Consider the following 16,844-nt stretch of genomic DNA (forward strand, 5'->3'; position numbering starts at 1 on the left):
ACTCCATTCGCATCATATTTTTGTCATTGTTATTGTCACTCTGTTTCTGTTGTTATTCTTGTTGTCATTTTGATTGTCTATTCTCACCCTGGCTGTCTTTTTTTTTTTTTCCATTCTGTTGTATATTCTTATCCTTGTTGTTTTTCACTCAGCTGTCTATTTATTTGGATGTCTTTTGCTATCTTTTAATTGTCTCTCATTTATATTTACACTCATATTCATTGATACTGTCATTGTCCCGCTGCTGTGACAAAATAATTTTCACGAAGGGGATCAATAAAGAATATCTCAGCATATCTTAATCCAAACTTTTAAAATGTGGGAGCTCCTTAATGTTATTGAGAAATCAAAAGTTACTGTGTATTCTTTCAAATCAAAATAATGAAAAGCCTTACTTACAAGGTTCTCCTCAATCATTTAAGCAATTCCCCCCAAAAAAGAGCAAATTATATGCCGTGTTAATCCCATACTATAATATAATAATCTACACATGCACTTGGTGACCACAGATGCAGTAACTGCCAAAATCTATGCATGAATCCTCATATATTCAAGGTATCTTCAGGCACATTTTAAACATACTCCACTTTGATTTCAACATGCTTAATATTTCAAAATTGGTGACCACATAAGAAGCAGAAAAAATGTTAAAAACAGGGCTTGAAAAACATCTAGTCTTTCTTCCTAATTGAGAGGTTCTATATGACTGAAACTGTATCTACCAGCTGCTCTTGCTTCCAGATTTGTGTATAGCTGTTTTTAGTTTTTTAGCTTAGCTATTAGCACACAGCCAAAACACATCACACGACTCCCGGTCTCTTCCAGCATCCCCGGAGCACCACAGAGCAGACAATCTCCTGCTGTTTACTCGGACAATCCCTACAACCACCGAAGTAACTTGTCACCAGGTGCAGCAACTGAGCTGTGGGGTGAAGCAGCAGGTTTGTCTGAATAAATACCAGAAAATATCAAGCAAAGAAAAGTGTTTACCATGATGTGGGTAACCACGTAGTTACTGATTCATTTCCCAAGGAGTGTGATTATAACACCCTCAAAATGTATAGCAGAAGGGATGTCATGCATTTTGCATCTGAGTATTGACATGTTTAAAAGCAATGTTTTTCTTTTAAAATAGAACAAAAGTTGTGTGTCTGCACTGTGACTAAAACTGCTTCAGACATTGATGACCTCTCCCCAGGCTAAAACCCAACTTTTTTTACCAAGTTTGGCACATTTGCCAGGATGTTGTTTTGTAATCCAGCAAACAGACAGACAGCATGGAAAATATAACCTTCTTTGCCTCTATAAATATATGCAACCCCTTTTCTGTCTTGATCCTCTCTTCAACCAGAGCCTTGCATGGTTATTTATACTGATGTGTTGAGACCAGAGAAGAAGACACTGAGATAATCTTGGAAGAGACCCTGTAGAGAGCAAGAGAGAAGAAACCCCAGAAAAAGAACACATCACTAAGACAGGCTAAGAAGATTACCCCGTTGGTGGTCTTTCTCCTTTTCTTCTTGGATGGAACCATGGACTTGGTGGGTACGGTCCAACTCCAAAACACTTTGTAGTGATGTATGGGGATATCGGGCTCCTCTGGCAGGGTCCACTTAAGACGAGCTGTCACCAGACCTTCATCTCCAAGCGTCACATTGGTGACATGCAGACTGGTTGGCCTCGGTGGCGCGGATGGATCTGATGACAAACAAGTAATAAAAATCAGTGGTAACAAATTTTTTACATCTGCAGACATTTAGGAGTAAATGGGCCCGTGTTTGCAGAATATGTATAATTTCAAGTTGAGGGTGTAACGGGCCAAAACGCTTTTCACCACTTGAAAGTTCACAGGGCATTTAAGGAGGGGAACCAGCGTGACACTGTAAAGTAATTAGTCTTCCACTGACAATCTGCTGTGAGATGTTATGACAGGTGTCACGTAACATCTATGGCCGCGTACGACAGGGCCAGAAATCCTGGGTCGGAGGTTAACAAACACATGCTGCTCATTTTTAGCATAACATTTTAGCATTCTAACCAATGTGTATGTGCAACCGCGGTAAAGCTGGTTCTGGACCTATTCGTGTTTGCTGTGACCCAGCCTGCTGCTGCTTCTGATGTCAGCCTTCTGCAGGAAGAGAGACAGGGCCACATGCCAAACACCAGACCAGAGGGAATACCCCTGTAATGAGAAAATGATTCACGCCACAACCCAGACTCTCTTCTACCCTTCCCTCTCCCACCTGAAACACATTTAAACCGGTCCAAAAATTGGACACATGAGTTCCTCTACCAGCTGATGTTGGCTAGCAAGATAAATAAGCAGAGAGCTTTAACAAATTGCTCTAACAAAGTATAGTACAGAAAATTGCACTCAGATGATATTGCCATACTATAAAAATAACAATCAAATGACAGAATGTCCAGGAACTCATCAAATCTGTGACGGCTCCCATCAATCTATCAATGTCCTGGCACTGATTGGCCTGATTGTGTATCGGTTTTCAGTTCTGATGCAGAATCATTTTCCCACCTGGTGCCCTGCTCTGTCAGACAGGCGTCCAGAACACTCTGGGGAGCAAATGTACGGAGGATTGACGGGACGATTCAACACACACGACACCAAACACATTAATACTTCTTATATTTGGCAGAAGCTATCAATTTTGTTGGAACATGGTAAGCGTTTTGGACTGGCACATATTAAGGAAAGCAAGATTATGTTTCTAGAATAAAATCAAACTGAAAAATTAAAAAAAACAATTTAATTTGCAAATGCCATGTTAAATGAAACACACTTGCACAGTTTGGACTCCAACACACAAAGATTTGGTGTCATTCAACATTGAAGACGCAGGGCATGGGAATCAAGTTACAACACAGGATACCATCAGAGCTTTTTTTTTTCCTAATCTTTAGCAAAGATCTAAAGCGCTCCTAAATTGTGTCACAGTCTCTGGAAGCAAGACAACACTTGCATTCATTTAAACATGCAATATCATGAGTAATTCTGACACATTACATTTTATATGCATGTAAAGAGGGGAAAAACCCTCCTTTGAAGACAAAAATGCTATCTGGTTGCAACACAGAAATATACGCTCTTTACATCCAATCCTTTCTCATTACTAGCATTCAACTGCAACTCCTTGAACCACCCTTTCATTTTACCCCAATGGTAACATGTGTGGAAACTCTGAAAGGATACATTTATAACCGAGGGAACAAAAAAAAAATAAAGCAAAATAATAAGAAAAATATGTCTAAAAAATTGTACTACATAAATGAAGTTAGTCAAGTAAGTTAAAAAATAATTTCTGGCTTTACCCATAATATATCATTCATTGGTTTGTGCTTTTTTTAGCCATAATCTATTCCCTTTTTTGTGTCTCTAAAAAAAGACTTTCAGAGTCAGGCAACATGGAATAAAACAAAATAAAAATTAGGATAAATATAGAAATAGTACTCTGGTACTCTGTAAATTCAGTTAGTCAAAGAAGTTATGAAATAGCTTTACTCTCTTACTCTATTACTCTACCGATAATAACGTTTTTATTAGTTTGTTAAAAAAATCTTGGTGTAATCTATTCCCTTTTTTCTATCTCAAAAAGGGGAAAAATAAGAAATACTTTGACAACAAGACTTTATAGCCCTCAATTAAACTTTTTTGAATTATCACATATTGAATGTCATACATTTGCCAACCATAAACTTCTCTGACATTAATAGAAATAAAATCTGTAACTGACAAATCAATGAGTCCATAATGGCTGTTTTTTTTTAAACAGATACTTAGCTGAGCTACAAGATTTAAGATCTCAAGAAAACACCACACAAAAGGGTGATTAAGAATCCTGTGCTGAATAAAATGATGCATTCCAGTGATGTTGAGTGAAAAAATTGATGAAAAATACAGGCATATAAATAAAGATACTTTTACAACAAAGCATACACTTTCCTTGAGTCAGCGGAAAAGAAAAGAAAGCTTGGCTTACATGCAAATGGAAGAAATGCCACATGCTGCTTGTTTGCATGGACAGGTAAATTGTCAAATCAGGTTTCAAAACTCCTTCCCAGGCAACACCTGCTCCAAGGTCTTAACCATAACAAATGGAGGGCAATGGGTGTCAAACAGCGACTTTACACACAAAGCAAGGCCACACACACAGACATACACACACACACACACACACACACACACACACAGGCGCACAGACACAAACCTCTAGAGGAGCGGAAGTGTTTGCTGGGCGCAGTGAACCCACGGGTCCCGTGGACATTGACTGCAGCAATTCTGAACTGGTACCATCTGCTTGCTCTGATGTCGGCCAGTTGGACGCGTTCCTCTGCAGTCTGAGGGACAGATGGGGAGAGCGCAAACCGTAGGGGTCAGGGTTCATGAAGGGTCAAAGCCCCATGTGAGTTTGCTGCCACATCAGTCATCTATGTGTTTCTCTTTACTGAACTTTAAAAGACACTGTGACTTTGAGGAATGTGCAATTGTCAGAGCAATTGTTTGCAACTGTCTGTCAGTACAATGCAACGCTTTCACAGCCGAATCTTCAGGCATTCTGAAACATATGAGGATACATTTTGAGTGATATTAATTCAGACAAACCCACATAGAGGCAAAAAATTATTTAAATAAAAAAAGATGGAATAAGCAAATAAAAACACATTCTCCCTTACAAGCACACCTCGGTACTACCGACTATAATCTCGTAGCAAGTTTGTAGATTTGATTTGTACCTGAGCCACAGTCTGCCACTCTGTAGCATCATCTTCGCTGGGATGGATTCCATGGTTCCAACGGCGTTGCACCACATAGAGGACAGGCTCCACAGAAATGTTGAACTTGGAAGACCACCGAACCTCCAGATGACCTGATGGCTGCTCCAAAAACACTAGCTCCTTCCTGGGTTTCAAAGGAACTCCTATAAATGAAACCAAAGGAAGATAATATTGTGACAATTAGTGATTGAGGTGAAATTTCACCGCTGTTTGGAGCATCGCAGGTTAGCTTCAGCACACATTTTGTCGTTTCCTCTCTTGGGGGAAAAGCTACTTGGTGAGACGGACGGCAGGCAGATCTGAGAATGAGACATGACCTCACTGTAAGACTTAATTCATGCCGTGGGTCAACAATATCATCTCTCTACTGTGACCGATGTGTTTTGGTAGCTACATTTTCTAATAATGATTCACGCAGTTAGTGTATAGGTATGCACGAGGGTGTGTTCACTGCATATAGGATGGAGCGGATTGCAGAATAAACACCAGCCATGGCAATAATGAATTGGTGAAAAGATTTTAAAAAGAGCTTTGGATACACAAGAGAAGGCTGAATATAGTCAACATTTTGCAATAAACCGCCAAGCACTTCAATTTATTATGTTGGACCGCCTTCGCGGCCGAGCCATCCAACATTGCTCCATCTTTTGTAAACAGCAACAATGCGGGCTCGACATTACCGCAAAGCTTGTGAGTGAACAACCTAATCAAGACTATTTTTGAATGTTTCATCTCCATAAATCTCTTTCCTCATTCAAGGAATAGAAAAGCGATTGATTGAGTCGCATAAAATCTTGGAAGTTGAAGAAAGGCCGTAAAGGCCCCTGGCATATAAAGTAAGTACTTTGTTTGGTCCCACTGATAACAGATTTCTACATACAAACAGCTGGGGGTCATTGTTCTGCGGTTTCACAGCTCCGCAGCAGTGTGTGCCTGTGTATGTGTGTTTCTGTATTAGTGTGAACGAACGTGTCACATTTCCTGCATAATAATACAAGCCAAGGTAACCACAGCATTCCTGTTCTCCCTCTGTCTTAGCTCATCTTCCCACACAGTCACACAAGTGCTCCTGCAAGACAAAAACCACACCACACAGAGGCCTACAAAAAAAGTAGCCCACATCTGCACACAACCTCTCTCTTCCGCAATATGTAGGAGGGTATCAAATACACTTATTGTAGGTTTGCTCTTTCCAAAGATAACTTTTGAGTAAGGTTTGGTCCAAGAATCATACAGCTTTCATTTTTCAATGGCCATATGCTTAATCCATGCACTTCAAACCATGACGTAGCTGCTGTATAAGCACGATCGAGAGCAAAGCATCCATTCATGTCTTATTAATTCCAATAATTACACTTCAGGCCATAATTTTCAATACTGCACATACTGCTGTATTGACTGTTGTGATCACAGAGGTTGCTGCTTTTAGCAAATGATACCATAAGAGATGACTAACAAGGGATCCTGAGTGACAGATTCACTCGCTGACATTTTCTCTGAGTGTGAATGTGACGCTCGCTAAATTTGATACCTTTCTGGCATGGATTTTTCACTTAACATCTCAGACAGAGTGATAAATTGAATTTACTGCTTACTCACACTATAAACGATCAATGATTCATATATGCAACTATTTCTGTGGCGACTGATATGAAAATGAAAGGACCAGAAAAGCTCAACAGACCACCTACTGCCCCTTCTTTCATCTGACTCTACAATGTGACTACATTCGATTCTATGCTATGCATTGAATTATAATCCTTATCATTTATGAGATTAAGCTTTCCTATTCGTTTAAACCCCACTGAAGTTCCACCATATCTTTTCCGAAGACAGCTCTGGTACATTGGGAACAAACACACACACACACAGACACACACACACAGACACATCTGAGAGTGATCTCAGCGGGGGAAATGGTCCATTTCGCTCCGCTTGTGTTTGCTAATGGCTTCCAGCATCATGGACTATCATGGCAAGGACTACACACAAATACACGCACACACTTGTGCACACACAGAAACAATTAGATTTGTCATGCCATGAGCAACTGATTAGCCCTTTAACACTAAGGACCAGGGCAAGAATTTATGAATGTTCACCAAATTGCTAAGAATAATTCTGTGTAAATGTAGAAATAGGTGTGACCTGTCATCCGCGTGCTGTTTGTTCAAATTCTGTGTGGTCTGATTTGCAAGTCTCCCTATGGAGCGATACTTTTTGTACCTTATTAACACAGTGAAGTACAGCAATAGGTTTGTCAGGAAACAAGTTATTTCAGAGAAAGATCATTTATACTGAAATGAAAAGGATTTTTATTGCAAATTGATCATATTTATTGTTAAGAATGTATGAAAGTAAAGCCAAAAAAATCTTTGTTGACCAAAGAATTTTCACTTGCAGTTAAATTCTCTTGTGCAATCGGTGACGGTTTGGCTTGAACAGGGTAATAGAGTCAGTATTACACCCTCCAGCACAATGTCTGCCTATAAGACTCAAGAGTAGGCATCTGCATGAAAATGGTTTCGATAGCCTTTTCATTTTAATATCAAAAGTAATTTTGCTTACAAATGTGCCCTGTTGCACTGCATAAGAATGACACATAATTAACTCGGAGTAACAATATGTCGGATGGTTTTCATAGCCAGGGCCGCTGTGTTTGAATTTTAAAGGTCACGCCTGTCTTCATCTTCCTAGATTAAAATGCCATTCACCTTTTCAGCATGACATCTACCGTGACATCCTTCAGAACTTCTCTGAATCAAATTTACTCCAAGCTCATCCGTGTGCTCAAGCCGAAACTTGAAATCATATGCCCTTCCCTCTAACTTAATACAGTAAGTACATAAACATGGTTTCTCTTACTGCAGTGTGACTGAACACATACGCAGTCTATCGCAGCCGAGGTTCAAAGAGCGATTCAGGCTCATCTCCCGCCGCTCTCACTTCAACATCTCCTCAACTTTGTTATGGCCTTGGGGTGACAACGATTGCGTGCTGATAGTGTAGTTCCAGCTCTCATCCCTAAGTTCAGAGACGCTCTTCTCTCTAACATAATAAATCAGCACCCTCACAACGTCACGCTGCTTCAGAAACACTATTAAAAATAATTTCCTGGAGCAAAGATATTGGGGTACATCTGTGTCTGTATAACATCAAATCCAACATAATTCTTGACTGATGATTCTAATTTAAAACAGAAAATACAAGGGGGATTTGGTGGGTTTGAACAGACTCAAAAATGTATTATACTAATCAGCCTGTCTGCAACCTGCAAATCATCATGATTTACGCAAATTAATATGTAACACGGAAGATTACTCAATACACCATTAATGACAATAATTCAAACTGAAAAAGGAAAGAATATTGAAACATAGTGATTAAAAGAAGACATTCCTCAAATAGGAACATTTTCGGAGCACTTCACTTTTTTAGTCCCGCGATAATTCATTGTTTGAAACTCTGCTGATGCCAGTGCACCGGTTATTATGCAATTGAGCTGTCCCACCAAACTCTCTTTTGGATATCCAGAATTTTTCACAACAAAGCCGTTGTTTAGCTGTCAATTTTATTCAAACGCTTTGGTTGTTACTGCAGAAATAAGACTGCGGATAGCAGCGGCCAAAATAAATGTTGTCCCCAGAGTGTCTGGCCTCAGCTGTGGCTCTGTCATGCTACAGTAAGTCACTGTTAAGCCAAGTTGAACCAATCCGAACTTGTTGAGGCAAAAAAATACCCGCTTAGAAATTGTTCCTTTAATGGTAAGATTGCCACTTGCAGTAACATAGGAAATGCCATCGATCAGTTAGGACAATTTGTTTTGGCTTTACTTATCACAGCGCTGCAATGCAATATGAGCCCATGGTATTACCTTTGTAGAGGTTCTTGGGTAGCTGGCACGTGTGACCACAACCATTGGAGCAGCACTTTTTGACAACTGAACACTCCCCGTCCTCCTCACAGCTTTCCACACAGGCTGCTGCAAAGCCACTGGCCTTCTCCGGAGCAGGGCAGTCACCCTGCTTCAACCCCTCCACTGACTTCAGGAACTCGCAGCTTGTTAGACACTCATAGTGTTTCTTGGGAAAAAGAGGCTATGGAGCACAGGAAGAAGGATGAGAGGGGGAGAAATGTACGTCAGATTTCTTTTCAGTTCCAGCCAAATGGCTCCGTGAATGAACAGAGACTGTCCTGTTTAAATTTCTAGCTTCTGATTCAGGTTGGAGTTGAGGCTGTTAAATCTTTCTTTTGCTTTTATAACTTTTGTAATTTGCACCTATGTCAATAACTTTGCATTACTGTATTGTATTATTGCGCACTGATATTGATTGCCTACGTGAAATGATGACTTCAGTAAAAGCCTTTAGGGCATAAGATACAGTGACTTTCTGCACCAGCACTTTTCCAATAAGCTTACCAGCCAGAGCCATTGCTTTGAAAAACATGATCCTTCAGACAGATCAATGCACATCTCCAAACGGAATACGCCAAAATGAGAAAAAGCATAAATCATTTTGAATTATTATAGCATCTTCAAATTGTCATTTATCTTTTTTTATTTTCGGTTTGTCATTTTGACAAACATTATGGCTGTGCAATGTGAGAGGGAGCGGTAACTACAGTCTGAACTCCATGAAATAATGTGTCACTAACTTTTCCGCAGCACAGGGTGTTTCTTTTCCTGTTTTGGTGACCTTTTATTAACATCGTATGAATATAGCCACAGACATAACACAAATTGCAGGATCTCCGTGTTTATGTGGGGAGAGAAAAAGTTAAATAGCTTTAATTTAACCTCATTGTGCTGTTACATTGTAGAATTATCCCGCAATCCTATAACTGTCCTATTAGTGATTTTTTTATAGGGATGTTAAACCAAACTACAAAAAGCCAAAATTAATAGGGGTATGCAAAATCCTGTAGAACTACACAAACTCCATTTTTAGGCTCGGTAACCATTTTAGTTTTCCTAACAGACACAGCTACACAGCAAACCTGTGTTTAACTTTAAAAGGGGCAATTTAATTTTAGGTGTTTCGTGCATCTGCAGTTCACAAAACATCCCCTCAAAGCTGAGATTTGGATCAGACCATGTTTTTTGTGTGTACCGTTACACTCAATGCAAGCCAGCAACAGTATTTCATACCTCACATAAATCCTGGCACTGATTTTCCTTCAGGTCCCAGGATTCTTTGCAGGGCTCCAGGCACTGTGAAAAGGAGAAGGGTGTCAGTTCTTCAAAGAGTCAGCCACATCAAAGAGGCGCAGCTATAGAGATGGAGCTCTGTGTGCTTATAGGCTGGATTCCTCACAGGTACATCACTCAGCCACTCCGCCTGTATATTCTCAATAACCAGTCACACCTCTTTGATTTGCAAATGCCCGGCATGCCTTCAAAAGACATAAACAATCAACAAAAAGCATATGGTTTATCCGTAATGAGCAGGCCGACATGCACCGACTTGTTATCTACTCGTGCTTGGATACCGCCTGATGTCACCCCTGACAGATTCCTCCGTTAAGCCCGGTACTACTAACTTTTCATTCTGTCTAGGGCCTAAATTTCACTCTGCCACTTCTTCTGCTTCGTATTTTCATGTCTTGGCGTGATACTGTCTGGCATTGGTATCAAACCACCCTCTCTTTGCCACAGTGAGTGCTAGAGTCCTTAATAAACACATGATTTAATGTTCTTGGGATTCCCTTTTTTTAAACACGTGGAACAAATTTACTGAATGTCTGGCATAGGCGTGGGATAAAACTAAACCTCAGCGAGAATGCGGCACAAAGTTATTTTGACAAACATAATAGGATGATAAAATTCCAAATGAAAGTTTACCAATTTAGTCAAACTGCTCTAAATAGAACCGCTCACCCTGAACAAATCAAATTCAATAAAAGCTAATGTAAATCCATGCATGTCCAATAGAATCAGGCAGATGCTGCCGCAGGAAAGGGCATGTGTTCAGATGGGACTGAGAGAAGCTGGGGTCTTATGCGCTCCCGCTGCTGGCCACCGAGTGCTGGTGTGAAAACTCTCAAGCGTTTGCCAGGCTGCTTCTGTGAAACACTGGGAGCAGCCCAAACCACACCAACCAGAGACCTGCCAAAGCCACTCATTCTGCTCATGCCTCGTCTTAGTGCTTTAGCCACACAAAGACACAAGGCATAGCTGTAAATTCTCAGCACATTCTCTTGCAGTTTTGCATTCTTCATTGGAACAGGCCAATATGTGTGTGTGTGTGTGAGTGTGTGTGTGGGTGGGTGGAGGGGTTGGTTTGGGGCGGGGGGTATTGCAGATATGGAGAACTACCATCAGTGAAGAAGCAGCTGTTGATTCAAAGGTCAAATTTTAACCTTTGGTTTATTTCAAGCAAACTGTCAAGAATACACAACATGTAAAGTACAGTACCGCTAACAAGAAGAATGAGAGCACCTACTGAAAAGATGCCATTTAACATACTGTTAGGTGGAAAAAAAATTGAGTCATAGTCAGGTGGTCAGAGCTGTATTTATGAGTCTTTGATTCATTTGTTAGCTCACTGTCGTTATTATACCATTACCAGTGAAAAGTTTATTTGCTTTTTATGGAGTGTAGTGTTAAGGGTGCATGATGAAACATAAACTTTGCTTCTTGAGGAGCATGTTGCACTTAGGACCACGTTCACGAAAAAACTCAACTCCTGCATCGGCCTTCTCCCACTTCATTTCCGTCATGGCAAACCTACCTCTAGGTACAATTGTAATAAAAATTTGGTTTAGATTAAGAACCCTCTGGAAAAAAAAGGAAGGAGAAAAATGCCATTAAGTCACTGTCTATATTTTAATGCCCCCCTACTTTCCCAGGAATGTCAAAGGGACAGCAAAAACAGTAGAAAAAAATGCATTTTCCTTCCTAACATTGTGATAAACCAGAGATTGGTATATGTGATCAGCCTCTCTTTCCAGGTTATATCTCAGGTTTTATCAAAACAGAAATTTTGAACCTAACTTTCTTTATCCCGCTTATTTCTGTGAACTGTATTCACTTCATCGGATCCAATAGTATTCCACTTTCTTCAGGCAAAGCAGGAAAGATAAAATTGGGTCAAACACTAAGTGAGCACTCAGATCTCAACCCAATCTACCTAAAACTGTAACTTAAAGAAAATGCCAAGTCCACTCTTTAGACAAAAGTTTAGATTCTATATGAATAACAGAAAACAAACAGCAACAAGATAAGATACAACAATCAATGAAGAAAAACCATTTCAGAAATGTATAGAATTGATTGGAATCGAGCTAAACGTTTGAAATTATCATCATATTGATTTTAAGTTGCCTTGCCAAGTTTTTATATTCTAATTGTGAGGCTATCAAGCCAATAAAGCACAATAATGATGTATTTAGCATTTCTTTAATTACCTAATTTAAAAAAAGATACATATTTTCTGTTAGTATTTAAAACACGAAGCTTCTCACAGTCCAGGGAGTTTTTGAAGCTTCATCATAATCTGCAGTTAATAAAATGGTGACCTTATATCATTTATCATGCTCAAAAGATCCCGTGCCTGCAGTGCAGCAGCAGCACCAGCAGCAGCCGCAGCCGCAGCTGCAGCAACCTCAGCATCAGTCTCACACAAGCACCATGCCGGAACAATGAGGAATTGAGGCAATAACTTGTGCTGCAGCAGCATCTAAAGGACATTCTGCCAGTAGACGCACATGTTAAAGCCCCCAAATCCCTTCTACAAATCACTGAACATACACACATAAGCCTGGGGATCAAGCTCATTTTACTCATTGAAAGATATTGTGTGCACAGCCTGAATGCATTCCTCTGGCTTTTTTTTAAGGATGGATCTTTTTCTCGTTCGCCACAATCACTACAAAACAAGTGAAAATAGAATGGTCGTTACCTCGAGAAGCTAAAGTGTGTGCCAAGCAGTGTGAAGCATAACAGAACATTGCTTATTGCACAACCAACACTGCAACAAAGAACAGAATTAGGCTGTGTTCAGTGATGCCTCACACACTCTGTCCTCTTATGTCTTTATCCACTGACTACCCAGAGCAAAGGTGCCCATCAAGTGATAGGCCTCTTGTGGTAGTGGGATTTTTTATTCCAGAATTCTTTATCAGGAGAGATAGGGAGCACTCTCAGCAGGTGTGCCAAAACTGACATTCTGTCAGCGTTTGTCGCTTGACCACATCCACAAGCTGACATTCAGGAGGGAAGAGGTGGACCGATGACTGATGTCTTGCCAAAGCAAATACAGCGGCTGTATATAATTACAAAGGTGCTCTCATCAATCAAGTGCCCGATTCCATTTTACACAGTTTGGTACTCCAACTAATCCATACCATCCATGCCAAAAATATGCTAGGGAAAGCGCCAAAGCACATTTACAGTAAGCTCGAAGAACCATCACATGCAAATTAGACCCTCACTCTTCAGAGGCATGTGCTCTTGCTTTTAACGTGATAGGTTGTTAAAAGAATCCGGCCTCTAGCGGGGGAAACCTACTTATTAGAATGAAACTGCTAAAACCCTTTCAATGTTAAACATCTTGCATATATAATCATTTATATTAATCACAGCATATTAGGACTTTGCACATTGCAATGCCAATAGCAAAGTCAGTGTTTTGACTTTTTAGATGTAATGTGTGAAAACAGCAAATGGGGCAGAAAATGTAATTGAGCTGTATCTGCAATGCTTGGGCACCAGAGTCTGGTCGTCCCCCAAGCAAATCTCTCCGGCTGGCAGCGCAACTACCATCTGTTTGGATAGCCTAAGGAACGCATGCAATTACCCTATGCAATGTTAACATATTTCTGGACAAATTTCTCCAAAGAAAACACAATTGGTTTTGGTATGAAACGTAAACAAGAGCCTGGTTTGTTTCAGCAGGACTCAACAAGAGCATCTGAGCAGCTGATTTCCCCTTTGTCCTCTTATCTCCCTACCAAGAGTGACACATTCTGCATGGTTAAGTAGGAACATCCATAGCGGTCTTTCACTCCCCATTTCACGCTGCAATAAAATGCAGCAGTTGTTACTCTGAGGACTCTTAAAGGCATTCTGTGGGGCCGATGAATTCAGGCTGAATGGTAGCCAATGCCACAGCCCATCTTCCCTTGTCACGAATGGAGCTGGGCGCAGGGAAGGGAGCGATGGGGGAGATGATTGCTATGTAAAGAACTCAGATTCGGCAATGTGGGAGCATGAAAATCATTCGTTGTGAAAATGTTTACTCCGGAGTGAGTGACTGGAGCAATATAAACTACATCATTGTATGTATGTATGACACGTCAATCAAATGTCTTGTAAAATGAATCAAGAAACGCAGCGTCAACCAAATAATAGGTTAGCCACGATTCATAATGGTCCAGATGATTTATCCCATATTGGCAGTTACATGAGCTGTTGGGGCAAATCTAATTTTAACAATGGTAAGGTACTCCATTAGTAGAACACACCAGTACATTCTGGTGAAATATCTGCATTTTTGTCTGCGCCTCAAATTCGCACAGGCACTCACATTGTTTTCTCCTGGTTATCACAGGAATGCAGACGTTACAAGAAGCTGAACAAATCAGTCCAATTACCTCCAGTCAACTGAAATGATGGCAAGTGATATTTACAGTGTGTCTTTGCTGGTAGATCCTCGGCTCCTCCCGGAGGCTCAGATACATAGGAATCTTGGTTGTTGATCATGCACATTGTAAATCTCCCTGTTAATCTCAGTAAATTATAGTTATATTCTGCTACCCTGGCACTTTTCATTCTCCCAGTAAATGGACCCAATTATTTCAGCAGCTGTGTGCTCTCTGCTCTCATATACTGACCCATTCAGAGAGCAAGTCGCCAGCCTCTGCTTTGCTGAAAGAGGCACTTAATCCACATATTCAATCACTTCTCACTCAATTTCGCCTTGAAATGGTTGTCATCTCCCCTCAACTTCCTCAGTTTCTTCTCAGTTCTCATCTCATATTTTCTATCTCGGGTCATCCCGCCTTTCATTTTTCTATCTCTTTTTGACCACGTCCACTTTAATCCAGATGACTTTTAAAAGCCTTCTTTTTTTTTGTTTTCTGCTTCAACCCTCCCTCTGCACTAAGCCTGTGTTCATACTCAGAAAATTGACGTTTTCCAAAAGTCTCTCCAGAGAAGATAAATTTGACAACACCAGGCTCACATTGGACAGTGGTCAAAAGCCTTTTATCTTGTGATATATCTTTCACAAACATCGCCAAGGCACTTTTCCTTGCCAGCAATATCATGCGGCCGTATATCTCCAGCACTCCAACACTTTTCTCTGATCATCGTGTTGTTTGTTTTTCCAAAGCATATGGTCGCATATCACACAAGATGATGAGGTGATGGCATATGTCATATTTAAATGTCTTGTTGGATGGCTACATTAGTGCCAAACAATGTCATCAGAAAACAGTGGAAAGCCATTAATGGTGTCCGAAGAGACATTTTTGGGTGTGTGTGTGTTGGTTTATCATTTTGGCAGTCCTTGTAAGTGGGACCTAAATTATATAACTCAAATAATTACCCCAGCGGGGTACTTTTCCCGGTTGCCTCTGAAAGCCTTAAAAAAATTATAAGCCTCAAATCGACACAACTTTGGCCCATTCTATGTATATTTATTTACAACACAGTGCATAACAGCACACTACTATGTGTTTGGATACTAGGAAGCAGAGAATCAGCAGCACTGCAAGATGCAATGCACCAAGCTTGGGAAGTTTAGAACAGAAGAGAAGAGAGTAGAATGTGTGTGTCATTGGACAAAAATCTACATATTCATTACACAGTACTTGATTTAAAAATACGTTAACAATAAAAAAGAGGAAACCTGGGTTATGTTTAAACCTAGACACTGCCTGTCAACCACTTGTTAGTCCAATTGTGGTGCACTCAGGAATGTTTTCCATCTTCTCACTTATTCTTTGCCACAACGCATGTCCCACATCAAGCTGCGCGATAGATAATCGTGTCGATTTAAGATGTTTGCTTGATCTTGTATGATATTTTAATTACAAGTAAACTAGGCTAAAGGGTCTTCGGTTAAGTGTAAAATCATATGTGAGTGAGGCATTCCAATAAGTCTCTGATATTCCAATAGGTTTCAAAGGACTGTATAAAAAAAGGAAATAAATCAGGAAGAAGATATCCCTGTGTTGAGTCGGTTTAAAGTCTAGACACACCATTTTCTCAAACCTGTGTGACTTCGCCTTTTGCAAGCTCTTCGAGATCCATGATTGAGTATTTCATTTCTGTGCCGTAGTAAATCAATGAAGGTATATGCGCAGGTCAAGCGGAGAGCGAGATGGATCAGGTAGATCAAGATTAATGCCGTGCTAACTTGAGATTTGAGTCTGCGACTCTACATGCAGCAGTTAGATATGACATGAGGTTTTTCCGTAATATGCAGTGCGATTTTTATACAGCATGTAAGTGCCAAGCTTAGCCTACCAGAAAGGAATGAAAATTTATATTTTGCAATCTGGCTTTTTTTGTTATTAGCTGATAGAACTTTAGCCAGGCGATGCTACTGATGTTTCAAATGCAGCTGCCAATGTCCATAATTCTTAAGAATCGTGCTCTGGTGGTTCAGAGGTACACAGATAAAATTATACCCACGCCGGTTCGGTTCCAGGATTCTTCTCTTCATTTGTCTTCGATACCACGGGCTGGAAAGAATTGTACTCGATACCCATGTGGGAGCCGGGTCACCGGTTTGTGTAGAGTAATGCTGGTCATGTGCTCTCTTATGTCTCCCTGAAGGTTTGGGTATCCAGACTTTATGGAAATTAGGTCCTGAGTGCAAAACCTCCCTATCGTCTTTCTATCTACTTGCCCAAGAAATAATAAGCTTCTCTAGTAAGTAATAAAAAATAATCTAATGTCTTCAAGAAAATATTTTCTCACATAAAATCATATACAGGTCTGTAACATATTTGTTTTCTTGGTATTCTCACTTTAGCATATCAACATTTCTTTACTGTAAGTGATACAAGATGTAGTTATGCTGACTATGAATTTTAATGTATCA

At 40.2% G+C, this 16,844-nt stretch overlaps 1 protein-coding gene across 1 annotated transcript in view; it reads right to left on the minus strand.

Annotated features, from left to right (window-relative positions):
- anos1 (anosmin 1) overlaps window positions 1-16,844 on the minus strand; it is a 44,249-nt gene that overhangs the window by 13,297 nt on the left and 14,108 nt on the right. Inside the window, exons 3-7 of the mRNA XM_086145592.1 lie at window positions 9,941-10,003; window positions 8,666-8,888; window positions 4,750-4,934; window positions 4,224-4,353; window positions 1,493-1,698 (exon numbers count right to left, since the gene is read on the minus strand). Coding sequence (XP_086001718.1) covers window positions 1,493-1,698; window positions 4,224-4,353; window positions 4,750-4,934; window positions 8,666-8,888; window positions 9,941-10,003 — 807 coding nt within the window. The remainder of the gene's footprint in view (window positions 1-1,492; window positions 1,699-4,223; window positions 4,354-4,749; window positions 4,935-8,665; window positions 8,889-9,940; window positions 10,004-16,844) is intronic.

The sequence above is a fragment of the Fistularia commersonii genome, chromosome 4, assembly GCF_037954325.1.
Source record: "Fistularia commersonii isolate RoL2024-O1a breed Wild chromosome 4, RoL_Fcom_v1.0, whole genome shotgun sequence".
Classification (NCBI taxonomy): Eukaryota; Metazoa; Chordata; class Actinopteri; order Syngnathiformes; family Fistulariidae; genus Fistularia; species Fistularia commersonii.